Source organism: Bombina bombina, chromosome 6 (genome assembly GCF_027579735.1).
Source record: "Bombina bombina isolate aBomBom1 chromosome 6, aBomBom1.pri, whole genome shotgun sequence".
In the NCBI taxonomy this organism is placed as follows: domain Eukaryota; kingdom Metazoa; phylum Chordata; class Amphibia; order Anura; family Bombinatoridae; genus Bombina; species Bombina bombina.
In genome coordinates this window covers 653375383-653394849 of record NC_069504.1, presented here as the reverse complement: position 1 = coordinate 653394849, position 19467 = coordinate 653375383, and the positions used below count along the sequence as shown (strand labels likewise).

The 19467-nt window shown below is 37.9% G+C and overlaps 1 protein-coding gene across 3 annotated transcripts in view; it reads right to left on the bottom strand.

Annotated features, from left to right (window-relative positions):
* VPS33B (VPS33B late endosome and lysosome associated) overlaps positions 1-19467 on the bottom strand; it is a 102908-nt gene that overhangs the window by 33237 nt on the left and 50204 nt on the right. For 2 of the 3 annotated variants that reach the window (XM_053717705.1, XM_053717704.1), the window contains exons 17-20: positions 19288-19342; positions 18980-19026; positions 9223-9355; positions 8692-8765 (exon numbers count right to left, since the gene is read on the bottom strand). In XM_053717705.1, coding sequence (XP_053573680.1) covers positions 8692-8765; positions 9223-9355; positions 18980-19026; positions 19288-19342 — 309 coding nt within the window. Of the gene's footprint in view, positions 1-5644; positions 5744-8691; positions 8766-9222; positions 9356-18979; positions 19027-19287; positions 19343-19467 lie in introns of those variants that run through there. The other variant, XM_053717706.1, reaches the window with a different exon arrangement.

Genomic DNA, 19467 nt, shown 5'->3' with positions numbered 1-19467 from the left:
AGTAAAAACCAAACATTTTTTATTTACATGTAACTAAATATTTTATAATACAATCTTAGTTTGAAGTTTAATTTATTCGAATATACAGCTGTTCCTTCCAAGAACAACTGCTACAACCAATTAAAATGACTGTGTAGTATATTGGTGGTGGATATAAGGTGATCTTGGGGCATGTGTTGCAGAAAGGTGATGTTTTTGGTCAACTGTTAAGGGTTGAAGAAGTTTACATGTGCTATGTTATTGTCCAGCTGTCAGAAGTTTTCCTAGTTGTATTGTGGGCAATTGAGGAAAGATTAGCTAGTAAGGGATGGTGTGCCATTACTTTAGTGATGGAGGGTGGTAGTCTACTCTACTAGGTGGAGTAGAGAAACATCTGATAAGGGGCAATGATGCAACCTGAGGGGAGGGAGACAACCTGCTAAAGGAAGCACAGCACTGAAGCCAATCACATTTAAATCAGTAACAGTGTGTGTTTTGGTTTCTCCCTATGTACCACGTCCATTTCAGCATTTTTTTAACTTACTAGAAGTGAATCCCAAATATTTGCACTTTTATGCATTAATATGAATATGTAGTACCCCTAGCAGGCCAGCTTTTCATGATATAACTAGAGCACAGGTGAAATAAGCAGCTGATCAGTAACCATGGTTACTAACAGGTACTCACTCATCAGCTGATTATTTCACCTGCGCTCTAGTTAAGATATGAAAATCTGGCCTGTTAGGGGGACTTGAGGACTGGAGTTCAGAAACACTGTATTAAAGGGCCATAATACCCAAATGTTTAAACACTTGTAAGTGATGCAGTATAGCTGTAAAAAGCAATCTAGAAAATATCACCTGAACATCTCTATGTAAAAAAGAAAGATATTTTACCTCAAAAGTTTCTCAGTAGCCACATCCCATTGTTAAGGACTTCTAAGCAACAAATTAGTATGTCTGTCCCGGCACATCGGAAGGAGTGAGCTTACGTGCACTCTCATTTTAATTCCTTATTAAGTTTACAATGAAATCTCATGAGATCACAGTAAAAGAGTTTATGACCTCAGCACTGTTGATGCTGATTGGCTGCTGTTTATTTCTTAATTTTTTTATTTATTTTTTACCTGCAGCTGAGCAGCAGTTGAGTATAACTTTTTACACAGAACTTACTCTGCTGAGCTGAGGAAATTGTGAGGTAAAATATCTTCCTTTTTTACATAGAGATGCTCAGGTAATATTATGCTGCATCAGTTTCAAGTGATTTAGCATATGAATATTATGTCCCTTTAAAGGGTGCAGTAAGAGTAAAATCCCCATTTGTATGAAAGAACACCTTAAAAGGGACAGTTAAGTCAAAACTAAACTTTCATAATTCAGTTTTTTTTTTACAATACAATAATCTGGCACATTGCCCCTCCTGATATCAGGCAGTGGATCTGCCCCTGGTTTAGGCGTAGGGAAAGTGTTGCTTATGTTACTTGTGTTTAATATATATATATATATATTTTTTTTTCTAAATTTAAAAATGACATGCCAAAGAGATTGTTACTCATAGAATGGATGCAGCTAAGTGTTAGTCCTGCTCATCAACTTACTGCGCACTCCAGTGTCCAATATTTACACTTTTTGGAATGGTATGAATTGCACATGAAACACTGCAGTCACAGTAGTGTAAACCTGAAAATTCAGTCATTTAATTGTCAATATGTAATTTTAATTATTTAAAAAAGTACAATGCATACATACAGAATTGTCACCAAACACTGGAGTTTAAATGTTTGCTGAATCTAGTTATATTTTATATAGTATTGTTTTTTTTATAATGTCTGCAATAGTGTAGGATTTAAGACTGCCTTGCAAATGGCAATATGTTACGTAACATTTAGCTCTGGGATGGCTTGGTGATAGCTCATAAACCCAATGTTAAGATATCTGCATATGTACTTGAAGTTAATTGTTCAGACATTGCTGGTCTATTTTGCATTGTTACCTGTAGAATTCGGTTAACTGATTAGCAATTTATAGACAGCCATATTTTGAGAATTTTCACAAAATGGGATTACAGACAATTTTAAAAATCTTCTCATACATTTCACCTGGACTTGTTACTCACCAATGAACTGAGTTCTTGAAAACATTAAGCTGTTTCTTATACTGTAGTTCCCAGTGTCTGTGTGTTGGTGTCTGGGTACGTGTGTGTCTGTCTTTATCTATGTAATAGTATGCTTGTGTGTGTGTGTGTGTATCTGTGTTAGCCTCTGCGTGTATTGGTGACTGTGTGTGTCTATTAGTTTTGGACTGTTTGTATCATTATATATATATATATATATATATATATATATATATATATATATATATATATATATATATATATATATATATATATACATACATACATACACACACACATACATATACACATACATAAAATACATTATACGCACAGTCATGGCCAAAAATATTGGCACCCCTACATTTCTGTCAGACAATGCACCACTTCGCCCAGAAAATTGTTGCAATTACAAATGTTTAGGCATTCTCATGTTTATTTCTTTTGTTTGTATTGGTATGACACAAAAAAGTGGAGAGAAAAAAAGCCAAATCTGACACATTTCACGCACAATTTTAAAAATGGACTGGACAAAATTATTGGCACCTTCTTAAAATTGTAAGAAATAATTACATTTCAAGTTTGTGATGCTCCTGTAATTTGTAATTAAACTCACCTGTATCAAATAACAGCTGCTGACAATTTAGAAATCACACCGTCAGTCAGTTAAAATTGTGAAAAATGTACTCAACCTTTCTGTTGTGCGTGTCTGTGTGCCACACTGAGCATGGAGAAGAGAAAGAGCAGCAAAGAATTGTCTGAGGATTTGAGAACAAAAATTTGTGGAAAAACATGGGCAATCTCAAGCTTACAAGTCCATCTCCAGAGATCTTAATGTTCCTGTGTCTACTGTGCGCAACATTGTAAAGAAGTTTACAGCCCATGGCACTGTAGCTAATCTCTCTAGACGTGGACGAAAGAGAAAAATTGATGAAAGACTGCAACAAAGGATTGTTCGAATGGTGGATAAAGAACCTCAATCAACTTCAAGACAAATTCAAGCTGACCTTCAGGCACTGGGTACAAATGTGTCAGTTTGCACTATACGTTGCCATCTGAATGAAAAGGGACGCTATGGTAGGAGACCCAGGAGGACCTCACTGCTGACACAAACATAAAAAAGCCAGATTGGAGTTTGGTATTATGACATCTGAAGACAACCAAAGAATTCTGTGGTGCAATGTAGGGCCCAGTGTCAGAAAGTTGGGTTTCCGTCAGAGGTCATGGGTCTTACAGCAGGACAATGACCCAAAGCACATGTCAAAAAGCCCCCAGAAATAGTTTAAGACAAAGTGCTGTAGAGTATTGAACTGGCCAGCAATGAGTCCAGATCTCAATCCCATAGAGCACCTGTGGAGAGATCTCAAATCAGCAGTTGGGAAAAGGAACCCTTCCAAATCAATCAGAGACCTGGAGCAGTTGGTGAAAGAAGAGTGGTCCAAAATTCCAGTAGAGAGGTGTAAGGAACTCATTGATGTAGCAATTGATTTCAGTTATTTTTTTCCAAGTGGTGTGCTACCAAATATTAAATTGAGGGTGCCAATAATTTTGTCCAGTCCATTTTTGGAGTTTTGTGTTAAAGGGACAGTCTACACCAGAATTGTTATTGTTTTAAAAGATAGAAAATCCCTTTATTACCAATTCCCCAGTTTTGCATAACTAACACAGTTATATTAATATATTTTTAACCTCTGTGATTATCTTGTATCTAAGCCTCTGCAAAATGCCCCTTTATTTCAGTTCTTTTGACAGACTTGCAGTTTAGCCAATCAGTGACTGCTCCCAGATAACTTCACGTGCACGAGCACAGTGTTATCTATATGAAACACATGAACTAACACCCTCTAGTGGTGAAAAACTGTTAAAATGCATTCTGAAAAGAGGTGGCCTTCAAGGTCTAAGAAATTAGCATATGAACCTCCTAGGTTAAGCTTTCAACTAAGAATACCAAGAGAACAAAGCAAAATTGGCGATACAAGTAAATTGGAAAATTGTTCAAAATGACATGCCCTATCTGAATCATGAAAGTTTATTTTGGCCTAGACTGTCCCTTTAAAATGTGTCAGATTTAGCTTTGTTTTCTCCACTTTTTTGTGTCATGCGAATACAAGCAAAAGAAATAAACATTAGAATTCCTAAAAAATTTTAACTGCAACAATTTTCTGGGCGAAGTGGTGCATTATCTGAAAGAAATGCAGGGGTGTCCAATATTTTTGGCCATGACTGTATATAATATATATATATATATATGCATCCTTTCTAATACAGCTCATTATAAATAATGCATGATAGGTAAAACAAGCATTATAGGTTGGAAATCTGTTGCTATCGTTTCTGGAAGTTTAAAGGGACAGTCTACACCAAAATTTTTCTTATTTAAATAGATAATCCCTTTATTACCCATTCCCCATTTTTGCATAACCAACACAGTTATATTAAAGGGCCATAATACCCAAATGTTTAAACACTTGAAAGTGATGCAGCATAGCTGTAAAAAGCGGACTAGAAAATATCACCTGAACATCTCTATGTAAAAAAGAAAGATATTTTACCTCAAAAGTTCCTCAGTAGCCACCTCCCATTGTAAAGGATTTCTAAGCAGCATTTTAGTGTGTCTGTCCTGGGACATCTGAAGGGATGAGCATCGTGCACTCTCATATTATTTCACCAATCAGGTAAAGGAAGCTTACTATGAAATCTCATGAGAGTTAAGTCAAATCTCATGAGATCACAGTAAGAGTTCATGACCTCAGCACTACTGATGCTGATTGGCTGCTGTTCATTTCTTCATTTTTTTTTTTTTTTTTACCTGCAGCTGGGAGCAGGTGAAGTATAACTTTTTACACAGAACTTACTCTGCTGAGCTGAGGAGATTGTGAGGTAAAATATCTTCCTTTTTTGCATAGAGATGTTCAGGTGATATTTTCCTGTCAGCTTTTTACAGTTATACTGCATTAGTTTCAAGTGATTTAGCATATGAGTATTATGTCCCTTTAATATACTTTTTACCTCTGTGATTACCTTGTATCTAAGCCTCTGCAGACAGCCTCCTTATCTAAGTGCCTTTGACAGACATGCAGTGTAGTCAATCAGTGAAGACTCCTAAATAACTTCACGGGAGTGAGCACAATGTTATCTATATGACACACATGAACTAACACTGTCTAACTGTGAAAAACTTTCAAAATGCTCTGAGCTAGGAGGCGATTTTCAACTGTTTAGAAATCAGTTTGAGCCTAGCTAGGTTTAGCTTTTCAAAAATACCACCAAGGGAACCAAGCAAATTTGATGATAAAAGTAAATTGGAAAGTTATTTAAAATTGCATGCCCTATCTGAATCATGAAAGTTTAGTTTTGACTTCACTGTCCCTTTAATCTGTGATCGTAAAAAATATTTGAGAAACAAGTAATGCTGTTAAAGATATATAAAAAGTATAACTTTGAAGTATTATTGCGGGTTTTTTTTTGGGGGGGGGGCATATTGTCATGCTGCCTAGGCCCTGCCTTTATTGTAGCTCTCTTGGATGAAACAAAAAGTGAACAAAAACACCTACACAGTATAATTCCATTTATTAAAGAGAAACTGTTTTAACATGGATATTATCACTGAAGACAGCTAAGTGAGAACAAAAACACGAGCGAACTCAGTAACCTATTAATGACAAAAACATGGTCACTTGTAGAATCAGCTAAGTGATACAATTAATTATTAACAAATACAGAACAGATATTCACTCAGTAACTTGTCAATTTTAAGTAATTCGAAGCATTAAACACATTCGGGCTAGATTTGCGTTATGAGTGAAAAAGCAGCGTTATGGGTTATAACGCTGCTTTTTCACTACCGCTGCTGTTACGAGTCTTGTCAAAAAAGCTGTACCGCACACTTTTTTGGCCGTAAACACAAATTAACTTACGCAATTTGTGTAAAGTCTTTTTTCAATGGGACTTCCATAGTGCCGATATTACAAGCTTTTTCTGGGAGGCCAAAAAGTGAGCGGTACAGCCTATCCCGCAAGATTAGTAACGCAATCTAAAGTCAGTAGTTATTAGTTTTACGCTACAAAGCTGTAGCATAAAACTCATAACTAAAGTGTTAAAAAGTACACTAACACCCATAAACTACCTATTAACCCCTAAACCGAGGCCCTCCCGCATCGCAAACACTAAAATAAAATTATTAACCCCTAATCTGCTGCTCCCGACATCGCCACCACTATAATAAACATATTAACCCCTAAACCACAGCACTCCCGCATCGCAAACACTAGTTAAATATTATTAACCCCTAACATCGCCGCCACCTACCTACATTTATTGACCCCTAATCTGCCGCTCCGGACATCGCCGCCACTATAATAAACATATTAACCCCTAAACCTAACCCTAACACCCCCTAACTTTAATATAATTAAAATAAATCTAAATAAAACCTACTATTAATAACTAAATAATTCCTATTTAAAACTAAATACTTACCTGTAAAATAAACCCTAAGCTAGCTACAATATAACTAATAGTTACATTGTATCTAGCTTAGGTTTTATTTTTATTTTACAGGCAAGTTTGTATTTATTTTAACTAGGTAGAATAGTTACTAAATAGTTATTAACTATTTACTAACTACCTAGCTAAAATAAATACAAATTTACCTGTAAAATAAAAGCTAACCTGAGTTACACTAACACCTAACCTTACACTACAATTAAATCAATTACCTAAATTAAATACAATTACCTAAATTACAAAAAAAACAAACAAACACTAAATTACACAAAATAAAAAAAGAAATTATAAGATATTTAAACTAATTACACATAATCTAATAGGAATTATTTAGGTAATGATAGTAATTTTTATTTAAATTTTTTTAAATTATATTTAAGTTAGGGGTTGTTGGGGTTAGGGTTAGATTTAGGTTTAGGGATTAATAAATTTAGTATAGTGGCGGCGACATTGGGGGCAGCAGATTAGGGGTTAATAAATGTAGGTAGGTGGCGGCGATGTTAGGGGCGGCAGATTAGGGGTTAATATTTAACTAGTGTTTGTGATGCGGTAGTGCGGCTGTTTAGGGGTTAATATGTTTATTATAGTGGTGGCGATGTCCGGAGCGGCAGATTAGGGGTTAATAAGTATAATGTAGGTGTCGGGGGTGGCAGAATAGAGGTTAATAAGTGTAACATTAGGGGTGTTTAGACTTGGGGTTCATGTTAGGGTGTTAGGTGTAAACATAAATTTAGTTTCCCCATAGGAATCAATGGGGCTGCATTACTGAGCTTTACGCTGCTTTTTTTGCAGGTGTTAGACTTTTTTTCAGCCGTCTCTCCCCATTGATGTCTATGGGGAAATCGTGCACGAGCACGTAAAACCAGCTCATCGCAGCTTTCAGCAGCGCTGGTATTGGAGTGCAGTATGGAGCACAATTTTGCTCTACGCTCACTTTTTGCCTGATAACGCCGGGTTTTTGTAAACCTGCAATACCAGCACTGTAGGGAAGTGAGCTGTGACCGCACCCCTCATAACACAAAACTCGTAATCTAGCCGATTGTCAGAAAAGTGCAGTACAGCGGTCCCACCCCTTGCTCTCTCTCCCTCCCCCTCTCTTTTGCTCTCCCCCATCTTATTTGTGCTCTCTCCCCTCTCTTTTGCGCTCTCTCCCCTCTCTCTTTTGCGCTCTCTCCCCCCTCTTTCTTTTGCGCTCTCTCTCCCCTCTCTTTTGTGCTCTCTCTCTCTCCACCCCTCTCTTTTGTGCTCTCTCTCTCCCCCCCCCCTCTCTTTTGTGCTCTCTCTCTCCCCCCCTCTCTTTTGTGCTCTCTCTCTCCCCCCCCTCTCTTTTGTGCTCTCTCCCCCCCCTCTCTTTTGTGCTCTCTCTCCCCCCTCCCTCTCTTTTGTGCTCTCTCTCTCCCCCCTCTCTCTTGTGCTCTCTCTCTCCCCCCCTCTCTCTTGTGCTCTCTCTCTCCCCCCCCCTCTCTCTTGTGCTCTCTCTCTCCCCCCTCTCTCTTGTGCTCTCTCCCCCCCCCCTCTCTTTTGTGCTCTTCCCCCCCCCCTCTCTTTTGTGCTCTCTCTCTCCCCCCCCTCTTTTGCTCTCTCTCCCCCTCTCTTTTGTGCTCTCTCTCCCCCCCCTCTCTTTTGTGCTCTCTCTCTCCCTCCTCTCTCCCCCCTCGCTTTTGCTCTCTCTTACCCTCTCTTTAGCTCTTTCCCATCTCTTTTGCTCTCTCCCCCTCTCTTTCTATCTCTCTTTCTATCTCTCTCCCCTGTATCTCTCTCTCGCGCACGCGCAGCCGCACCGTGCCGCAAACAGGAGCGGATCAGATAGACAAACTCTAAGACCAGGTGTGTTTGTCTTCGTGCTGTCTTTACTGCGCATGACAGCTTCGGACAAACACACTTAGCCTTTTCTATTATAGGATGCTACAGAACTTAGACTACAGCTCATGTTCACACAGACAAAATCATTATATAGCATTTTGAGGCAATGTAGGGGAACAGAGCCACACTTTTTTTTTTTTTTTTACATTGCACATTACGTGTGACAACATATCTGCAAAGTCAGAATAATAAATGAAAGGAGAACATTGTAAGTTTTAGCAGGATACTTACCAAACCAAGCCTTTTGCTAATTCCTCTGAAATGACTCTTTTTTGCCAAAGATGAAAAAGCATCAGTAATTTTTCCTATACATGAAAAGACAAAATGATTATTATAGTACTTAAAATAACATGAACGTCCTCTGGATGAAGATCAATAAAGAAAAGCTGTTAATGATCTTAAAAGACAATGATCAAGGACAAATCAAAGAGAAACAATACATAAACATCTAACAGAAATAGGATTAATGCATCTTTGTTGTAATTAAAGGGGCATTATAGTAGAAAAAAAATTGTTGTGCTAATTATGAGCGACATCACTGGTGCTCGCTGCACATGCACTGATGGCTCATACACATACTGCTATATAAGCAAATGATTGAAAAGCGTATTTGACACTGTATGAGAACTGAACCGACAGTAAAAATGTTGTGAAATATATTGCAATTTCTTTTTTGTAGTGTCCCAATATAATAATAGCAAATTGTAAATCAGGGCTCTAAGTTTACACTTTAGCTGTGCAGTAATATTTTGCTTCTCCTACCTGCGGCCTTGTCTGTGACCAGCTTGCTGACTCTGCTTTCTACTGCAGTGAGTGCCTCACCAGGTACTTGTTCTGTAAGGAGGCCCGTCTGCTTTAGGTTAGAGAAGGTGAGCAGATGTTCTGGGCCATAACTCTGTGGTGTATAAATCAGAAGAAAGAGTGTCAAGACCATCAGTACATGCTGTGCAACATCTGAAGAACTTATAGTTTATGTTCTTACTTACAGTATAATAATTACAATGTATAGGCCAAGCTACTTACAAATAAAAAGATACCAATGAAAATACTTTGTGGCTCAACTATAAAATATCAAAACCCTGTGGAAAAAGGAATATTTTATGCTATGATTTAATCACCTTAAATCTAAGTTGGCATAACATTTCACCCATTCTGATATCAGCCTATACTTGTATTTTATTCTATTTTATTTATCTTATTTTTATTTACCAGTTGATTTTGTAAATTGTTCAAAAAAATAAGAGCGAGGGATCCTATAGTGTAGTATGAGTAACACCTTTTTTTTTTTTTTTTTTTTAATAGCGCAAAAAAAGTTACACTCACAAGAAATTTAAGATTCTGTAACTACTTGTGAGGTTTTGAACAGCCCATGAATCTTAATGAGCTGCAATAAAAGAAGATTGTGGATCCACTATAATTGGACTCATACAGCTTTCTTGATATTTGGAAGAAGTTTTATATTAAGTAATGATTTCAAACATTATTTGTAATTTTATAAAAAAAAAACATATAACAAGTCAAGAGACTGCTAATGAATAACTGTAACAGAATTGTAAAGCTTCTGTCATCTATCAAAATAACTGAAAAAGTATGTAACTGTAATAAGTTGATATTTGATGTATCCTTGGAAACACATTATACAATTTTTTGTTAAAACAGCATTTGCTTTATAACTAACTAGGCGATAAGCCTGCCCCAGAGGGCAGTCTATGTTTAAAAAAATACAAACCCCCAAGATGAAGTTACTAAAAAAATAAAAATTACAGAAAAAAATAAACAAAGCTATCCAAAATAAAAAATGTAAACCTAAACTAATACCCCTATAAAAATCCCCCCCAAAATAAAAACACACCCTAATCTAATACTAAACTACCAATAGCCCTTAAAAGGGCCTTTTGTAGGGCATTGCTGTAAGTTAAACAGCTCTTTTACATTTAAAAATTACTAAATCCCCCCTAACAGTAAAACCCCACACCCACCAAACCCCCCAAAATAAAAAACCCTAACACTAAAAAAAAAAACTTAACTACCCATTGCCCCTAAAGGGGCATTTGTATGGGCATTGCCCTTAAAAGGGCATTCAGCTCTTTCTTTTTCAAGCCCATTAAATTCCTAATCTTAAAAAAAAAAAAAAAAAAAAAAAAAAAAAAAGCCTAAGACTAAGCCCCAAATAGGAACTCACTGTTCCTAAAGTCCGGCAGAGAAGGTCTTCTTCCAGGCGGCTCCATCATCTTCTATCTTCATCTGGAAAGAAGGCGGCGCGGAGCGGAGGTGCAGAGCTGTCTTCCTTGATGCGTCTCCTCCCCATCTGATGTCCATCGTACACTGAAGATTGAATGCAAGGTACCGCATTCAATTTGGGGTACCTTGCATTCCTATTGGCCAAAATTTTGAAATCGGCCAATAGGATTTCAGTAGCTGTCATCCTATTGGCTGATTTCAAAATTTCAGCCAATAGGAATGCAAGGTACCCCAATAAATATGGGGTACCTTCCATTCAATCTTTAGTGTGCGACGGACGATCGCATGAAGAGGAGTCTCCACACCGCAGAGGATCCCTGCATCGGGGAAGCCAGCTCTGCACCTCCGCTCCGTGCCGCCTTTGCTCCAGATGAAGATAGAAGATGATGGAGCCACCTGGAAGAAGACCTTCCCCGCCGGACTTCAGGAACATTGAGTATTTATTTGGGGCATAGTTTTAGGATTTTCTTTTTTTTTTTTTTAGATTAGGGATTTAATGGGCTTGAAAAAGAGCTGATTGCCCTTTTAAGCGCAGTAAAAAAAAAAAAAAGTTGAATGCCCTTTTAAGGGCAATGCCCATACAAATGCCTCTTTAGGGGCAATGGGTAGTTTAGGTTTTTTATTTTGGGGTGTTTGGTGGCTGGGTTTTTTTTTTTTACTGTTAGGGGGACTTAGTATTTTTAAATGTAAAAGAGCTGTTTAACTTAGGGCAATGCCCTACAAAAGACCCTTTTAAGGGCTATTGGTAGTTTAGATTAGCGGGTATTTTTATTTTGAGGGGGCTTTTTATTTTCATAGGGATTAGGTATATTTTTTATTTTTGATAATTTTGTTTATTTATTTATTTTTATTTTTTTATAATAAATGTTTTTTATTGAGTTTTCCATTTTCTTGTGTACAAAACAAATTATTTGAATACACATATACAAGCATCTTACAATAAACATAAACATATATATATTTGTGGAGCAACCAGTTCGCTCTAGAATGATAAAATATTGTAATTATTTAATGACCTCATATAAATGAAATATCTGCAAGTTCTATTATCCTACAGAAAAAGCAAGACCTTATTTATTTTCGTATTAATGACCTTAGTACAAGATTAAGTAACATTAGTAGGATCTAACTCCCACAGGAATATGACCTCTAGTATGAAATCTTTTTTCCCTAACTAAGTATAATGCATTTTTTCTAACTTTAGGACCATGGTAACTTCTTTAATCCATTGTGTTAAGGTTGGGGTTTCATGTTTCTTCCATAGCCTAGGGATTAGCCTTTTCGCACAGCTCAACATACAAGACAATAGTTTTCTTCTATATGCACAGCCAAGGTTGGGTAATTGATTCAGTAGAACTATAGTGGAGTTTAGCGTGAGGTTGAGTTGTATTTTATTTTTTATATATGCAGTGATCTGGTCCCAGAACGGTTTCAGTTTGGGGCATGACCACCAAATATGGGTCATGTTCCCTATTTCTCCGCATTGCCTCCAGCATAGAGGGGACGATGATGGAAAAATCTTGTTTAATCTATGTGGAGTGAGATACCACCTGGATAGTATCTTATAATTAAGTTCTACTAAAGTGGTTGAAATGGAGGATTTCCTAGTGGAGGAAAATGTGTAAGCCCATTGTGTTTCAGTAAATTCTAATTGCATCTCCCGTTCCCATTGCTTTATGTAGGACGGTGTTGTTTTGGGAATCCCTTTACACAATATGGCATAGATCAAAGAGACATGTGATCTTGCTATACTCGTAGTTGTACACAGCTTTTCAAATGGCATAAAGGGTCTTAAGAGTTCGTGTTTTTGTGTATCTGTCATGACTGCATGTCGAGCTTGTAGATATATATACCATTTGTCAAAAGGAGTCCCCATTTCCTCTTTTAATTCCTGTTGATTCCTGAACAAGCCCTCCCGTGTAAGTGTATGTATTGGGACACTTGCGTGTGTAGGGGTAGAGTACGCCAGGCCCTCTAACTTATCTGGAAAGAAGTAAGGATTTTGAAATATGGGGGATAAGGGAGAGACCGTAGTTGAAAGGTTATTCTGTTCTTTAAGTGTTTTGTCCCAGACATCTAATGTGGCTTTTATTAAGATATTAGTCCCTACCTGATTTGGTCTGTGTTTTTTCAATAGCCAGGGTAAATTGGATAAATTTAGTATTCCTGTTAATTGAGATTCCATCTGAACCCATGGTTTTGATGAGCTGTTGTGGCACCAAGCTACGATTCGTGCTAGTAGGGATGCTGTATAATAGTTTCTAAGGATTGGGACACTCAATCCCCCATCTTCTTTAGCCAGGTACAAGATTTTTCTTGCCACTCTTGGCCTACCATGTGACCATATAAACGACTCTAGCAACTTTTGATGAGAATTAAAGAAGTGTTGGGGTAGACTAATGGGCAGCGTTTGAAACAAATAGAGGTATTTCGGTATGATAGACATTTTAATCGCATTTATACGGCCTATCCATGACAGGTGTCCCTGCTTGTGCCATGTGTTTAACAGTTGACTTATTTCTAAGTATATAGGTACAAAATTATTTTCATATATCTCTGATGGCTTGTTTGGGATTATTGTCCCTAGGTATTTAACTGAGTGGACTACATCAAATTGTGTATGTGCAGTCAGATACTGGGTAGATGGCTGGTTTAGATTAATGGGCATCAACATAGACTTATCCAAGTTAATTGAGAAATTTGAGACCTGCTTATATTCCTGGAAAGTTTGTAGTAATTGAGGTATTGAGGATTTAGGCTCTGTCAGTGTGAATATTATGTCGTCTGCGAAGAGTAAACATTTCTGGGTGTGTGGGCCATATGTGAAGCCTTTGATTTGAGGGTGTGTCCTGACCATAGTCGCAAGAATTTCTACTGTTAAAATGAATAGTAGGGGCGAGAGGGGGCATCCCTGCCTTGTACCATTCCTAATTGGAAAGGTGTGTGACTGGGTGCTGTTGACTATTACTTTACCAGAGGGGGTTGAGTAGAGGGCTTTGATCCTATTTATGTATCTACAGGGAAAGTTAAATTTCGTCAATGTCGCCCACATGAAGTACCAGTCGACCCTGTCAAATGCCTTCTCGGCGTCCGTGGAAAGGAAAGTCATTGGGGTATTGTCGTCCGTCGCGTATTGTAGTGTATGTAGTATTCTAGTGGTGTTGTCTTTTGCTTCTCGTCCTTGCACAAATCCTACTTGATCGGTATGGACAATTTGGGGTAATATATTATTTAGTCTGGTGGCTAGTAGTTTTGCATATATTTTCATGTCTATATTGATTAGGGAGATTGGGCGATAATTTTGGACTTTGTCGTCTGCTTTTCCTGGTTTTGGGATTACTGTAATGGATGCTTCTAATAGTGGTTGAGAGAATTTTGAGCCCTTATCTATATCTTGGTATAGTGTTAAGAGATGTTTACTTAATTGGAAATTGTATAGTTGATAAAACTTAGATGTAAGACCGTCTGGGCCCGGTGCTTTACCTATTGGCAAATGTTTGATTGTATCCAGGACCTCTTGTAGAGTAATAGGGGAGGCTATCTTTTCCCTATCTGTCTCGGTCATCGTTGGAACCTGGACTCTGGAGAGATATTGTTGTATTAGTTCTAGTTTATTAGAGGTGTTGTGTGTATTTAGGTTATATAGAGATCGATAATAGTCTGCAAAGCTGTCAGCTATACTTTCATTTTGGTTTTGGTTACGAATATGGGTCCGTAATTTTTTCTTTTTTAACGATCTGGCTAACATTTTCCCTGCTTTATTATTCTCTATGAAGAATTTAGCTTTAGTGGTCAATGCTCTCATGTGTGCATTGTGAATTAAGTGCTCGTTTAGTGCTTTTCTGGCTGCGTTTAAAACCGTCAAGTACTGGGGTGATTTTGGGTCTGATTTATGGGATGTTTCTGCTTTCTTTAAGTCAGCTATAAGAGAGAGATATGCTGTGGACCTCTGTTTACGTAGTCTGTGTGTATGTTGGATTATTTCTCCTCTAATGGTGCATTTAAATGCCTCCCAATTGTTAGTTGTCGATGTAATCAGTGGGTCATTATGTAGGAAAAATTCCTCGGTGCGTTTGCCAATTGTCTCTACTACCATAGGGTCAGTGAATATATTGTCGTTAAGTCTCCAGTTATTTTGAGGTTTGGGTTTAGAGGCCCATGTAAATGACGTGATAACCATACTATGATCGGACCATGCGGTATGTGATATCTTTGAATATTTAAGATTTGTCAGCATATTTTGGGAACATAGAATATAGTCTATTCTAGAGTAACTACGCTGAGGGCTGGAGAAGAATGTGAAATCTTTGGTCTCTGGGTGAACCAGTCTCCAGGTATCGAATAATGTGGGGATTTGGAGTGTCTTATAGTTAGTTTTAATGTGTCTAATGGAGATGTAGGATTTCCCTGAAGATGTATCAAGGGGGGGACAGATTGGGAAGTTCAAATCCCCACCCAGCAGAATTGGTCCCTTTGCAATGTCTAGGAGAGATCTCGTGACTAATCTAAAAAATGGGTGTGTGGGCTTGTTGGGTGCATAAATATTCGCAATGGTGATAGGCCTATTGTACAATAATCCCACCAGAATCAGGATCCTACCTTCTTTGTCTCGGAAGTTGTCTAATAATTCAAAGGGAATTCCTTGTCTAATGGATATGCATACCCCATTTTTCCCATCTAGGCCTGAACTAAAATAATGTTTGGCGTAGTACCTGTTTGTGATAGTGGGTTCTTTGCTTCGTCTGAAATGTGTTTCTTGGGACAATATAATATCTATCTTTTTCTTGAAAAAATCGTGAAATGCTATAGATCGTTTTTCTGCGGACAGAAAACCCTTAACATTTTGTGTTGCGATCTTAAACTCTCCTGAGGTGTTCGTAGTGGTCATTTTTATCTGTGCCATGAGCATAAATATTTATGCTCAAGTTGAGGACGTATAGCTTATCCTGTTTGGTGGTTGCGTCAGTACAAGATGCTGTTTATCAAATGGAAGTCAAACTATGAACGTGTATGTGTGGGTGTTTATGATATGAATGTGGTGATGTTCGTGTGGTGTCTGAATGTTACTACTTGTAACTGTGTGTTAGTATAATAACTAAACAAACTAAAGTGAATAGAACAATAAATTTAAAAAAAATGAGGAACAAATCACAGAATTAAGGCTGATATCCGTAATCAATACTAGTTAGGTCATATTTCTTACCTGTGATATATAGGAACATAAACTGGTAAACAAATTTAGGTTAACAATCAACAATATAATAACAGTGCAGAGTTTAAAGGCATCTCTAACTTATAGGTGAGATGATAAAACATATAAAGTAAAGGAGCGGCAAGTCATTAATCAACTCATCTGTGTTTTCAGCGGATTTCATGATTGTCAGACGGGTCAGGTATCTGACGTTTTCGTGGAAGTCTTTTTGTTTAAGCTTGCAAATTTTTTCGTTGCCCTTTGGGAAGGTGCACATCTTCCTGATGGAGTTGTGGGGTCTCCGAACCACCCAGTGGTGGAGCGGTTATCCCCAGTTTTTTGCAGAATTGAGATGCGTTGAGTGGATCTTTGCATTCGTACCGACGTCCTTCTTTCTGAACTATTAGGGACACTGGGAACCCCCACCTGTAGGGGATCTTTAAGCTGCGAAGGTGTGAAGTCAGCTCATTATATGTTTTCCTCTGTTGAAGTGTGCGAAAGGAGAGATCTTGGAATATTTGGATCCTTGAGCCTTGATGTATTAGGTGAGCTTGTTTTCTAGCGAGAAATAGAATCGTCTCCTTGTCCTGGTAACTTAAGAAACATACTATAATGTCCCTGGGAGGTTGGTCGCCTTGCGGCTTTGGTCTCAGAGAACGGTGTGCCCTTTCTAGAGGGATGTGTCGGTCTTCTTCATGGTCTGATGAGAGTAGCATACCTTGAAACAAACCCTGTAGGAAATCTTTTATCTCTGTACCTTGAACCTCTTCTGGGATGCCTCTAAATCTTAAATTACAACGTCTCGTTCTATTTTCGAGGTCATCCAGTTTATTTTCAAGGTCCTTTATGAGGGTGTCGTGCTGGGTCACCGTGTGGTTCATGTCTGCCATGTTGTTGCAGATGTCTTCGTGATCTCCCTCTAATGTTTCTACTCTGGCCCCCAAATCTGTGATGTCCTTTTTGAGGTCAGCACATTCTTGTTTGATACAGCATTTGACTTGATCTATCAGTGTGACTATCTCTTTAAGGGTAGCTGGTTGATCTGCCTCTCTATCTTTGCCATATTGTGGTGAGTTTGGGGGACTGGACTGTGAATTGAAATGTTGCTCCGTGTCGTCTTCCTCCCCTAAAGAATGTTGTGGGGACTTTTTCTTTTCTGAGTTTTTAAAGAAGCTTGAAACTGTATTCTGAGAGGAGCTGTGCCCTTTTAGTTGTTTGTCTGGTTTTGACGGTTTGCGCAGAGCCATCTTGGATTCTGGCTTGAGGTATCTCTCTCTTTATATATATATAGAAGAGGTCTGTATTACGGTAATAAGGCTTAAGTGAGGCCTTTCTACGTAGTCCTGAGACAACGTTGATATTTTCATATAATGAGGCTAGGAGACAGGTCTTCTGTGTCTATATTGGGTGTAGAGCTGAGATCAGTGTGTATATATACACTATTTGCCCCTCACGTGTGTGGGTATTGGTATTGTTTAGTCGCCTCTTTGGATATGGGATACGCTCATCATGGAGCTTAATTAATGTCCTGTGTTGTAACTTGTGGATCGCTATATAGTCAGCGCATCGCGCTGTGACAGTCTGACATCTAATGTTCCGTACTCACGGTTTACTGATGGAGTCGTGCAGCGTCGACATCTGGGGTCTCTCAGTTGCACCTTGCAAGGGATAGGAACCCGATCGCCACACTGCGGATTCTGCGTGCAGTTAACGGTATGCTCGGCTTTTCTGCTTGTTAACTTTTTGTCCGTTATTGTTTGGCTGTAGTTTGGCGCCTCTATTTAGGCCTTACAATTTGCAGTATCGGGATTTGTATAGTCTGTTTCCCCATCTGCCAAGTCAAACTAGCACCATTAGTTCCTGGGGTCTTTAGGTATCCGATGCACTGTCGGATGAAAAACTTGAACGAATATGACCTTTGTTTCTAAAGAAAGCCCTTTCTCTGTGTAAGGAGCTCTAGCAACTCGCAGCCATCATGGATGCCTGCAGGCTCCGCCCTCCTTTGTTTATTTTTTTATGTAATTTAATGTTAGGATTTTTTATTTTAATTGTAATTTAGTAGTAATTGGGGTTAATTTAGGGGATGTTAGGTTAGGGGGCTTAGTAATTAAATTAGTTATTTGCGTTGTGGGGGGGGTTGGCGGTTTAGGGGTTAATATATTAATTAGGTTTATTGTGATGTGGGGGTTTGTTGGCTTAGGGGTTAATAGGTTGATTAGGTTTATTGTGATGTGGGGGGTTGTCGGTTTAGGGGTTAATAGGTTAATTAGATTTATTGCGATGTGGGGTTTTTTCGGTTTAGGGGTTAATAGGTTAAATAGGTTTATTGCGATGTGGGGGTTAATAGATTAATTAGGTTTATTGCGATGCGGGGGGTTGGCGGTTTAGGGTTTAATATTTTAATTATGTTATTTGCGGATTAGAGGTTAATTACTTTATTGTTTTGCGATGTGGGGGTTGGCGGTTTAGGTGTTTGTTAATACTTTGTGCGGGAGGTTAGTTTTTTTTTTGTTATACTTTGTGTGGGTGTTACTTGTTTTTTTTTTATTTCTTGCGGGCGGTCAAGTGTTTTTTAGGTTTTTTTTTTTTAGAAAGAATCCACCCTGCAATTTTCAGAATCCACCTGGATGCAGCTTCGCTGCATACAGGTGGATTATTTTGGCTGCACGCGCAGCCAACATTCTTTTGAGGATACGTGCGCAACTGGCGACGGATGCGTTACAAATTATAGTATAGATTCAGTTGTGAACATTTTTTCTCGCTTAACAATATTGAGGATACCCCAAGGTTCTTAAAATAACCCCAAAAACTAAAAATGATACACCAAGACAATAAACTTCCCCTTTCACAGTAAAAATGTACATACATCTTCTTTCAAAACTATGCAATCCCTCTCCAAGACCCTAAAATGTCTACCCAAGGGCAAAAAGAGACGTATTGAGCACCATTTTATAGAAGCCCAGGTTAAACAGAACACAATTTGTAAAACTCTTCTTTAGAATATCACAGCTATGATGAACTGCCTAGAGTTTCATCCCTGTCATAAAAGCTAAAACTGCTCTTGGGCTATGGATTATTTACACAAACCTGTAAGTACTGAGTCTTTAGTGACCGATAATCTTTTGTGATCAAACCTAAAGAAGAAAAAAAAATTACAGAAAACTAAATAACAGAAATAAAAAGATGACCATCATACTTTCATTATAGGATATACATTTTGATTAGTCGTGGCTTATTGTTGGTTGAAAAAAAAAATCCTATACTTTTAATTCTATAAATTAAAAATAAAACACAGTAGGAATGTGAACAGTTATGACCTTTAAATTAAAAAAAATTAAAATAAAAACAACAAAACAGCTGATGCTGTAGTGAATAAAAAAATAGAATTTTCTTACCATTCTCTGTAATTGACAAGAGACAAAGCAAACGTAAACTTTCAATGGGGGAAACCTATGGATGAAGGAAAGTCCGCATTTTCATGATACAGAAATTCTGTTAGAAATCAGATCACAGAGCAAACAGATTGTTTTAACTCAATTAATGCATTAGATCTATATGGATTTAGAATCGACTTA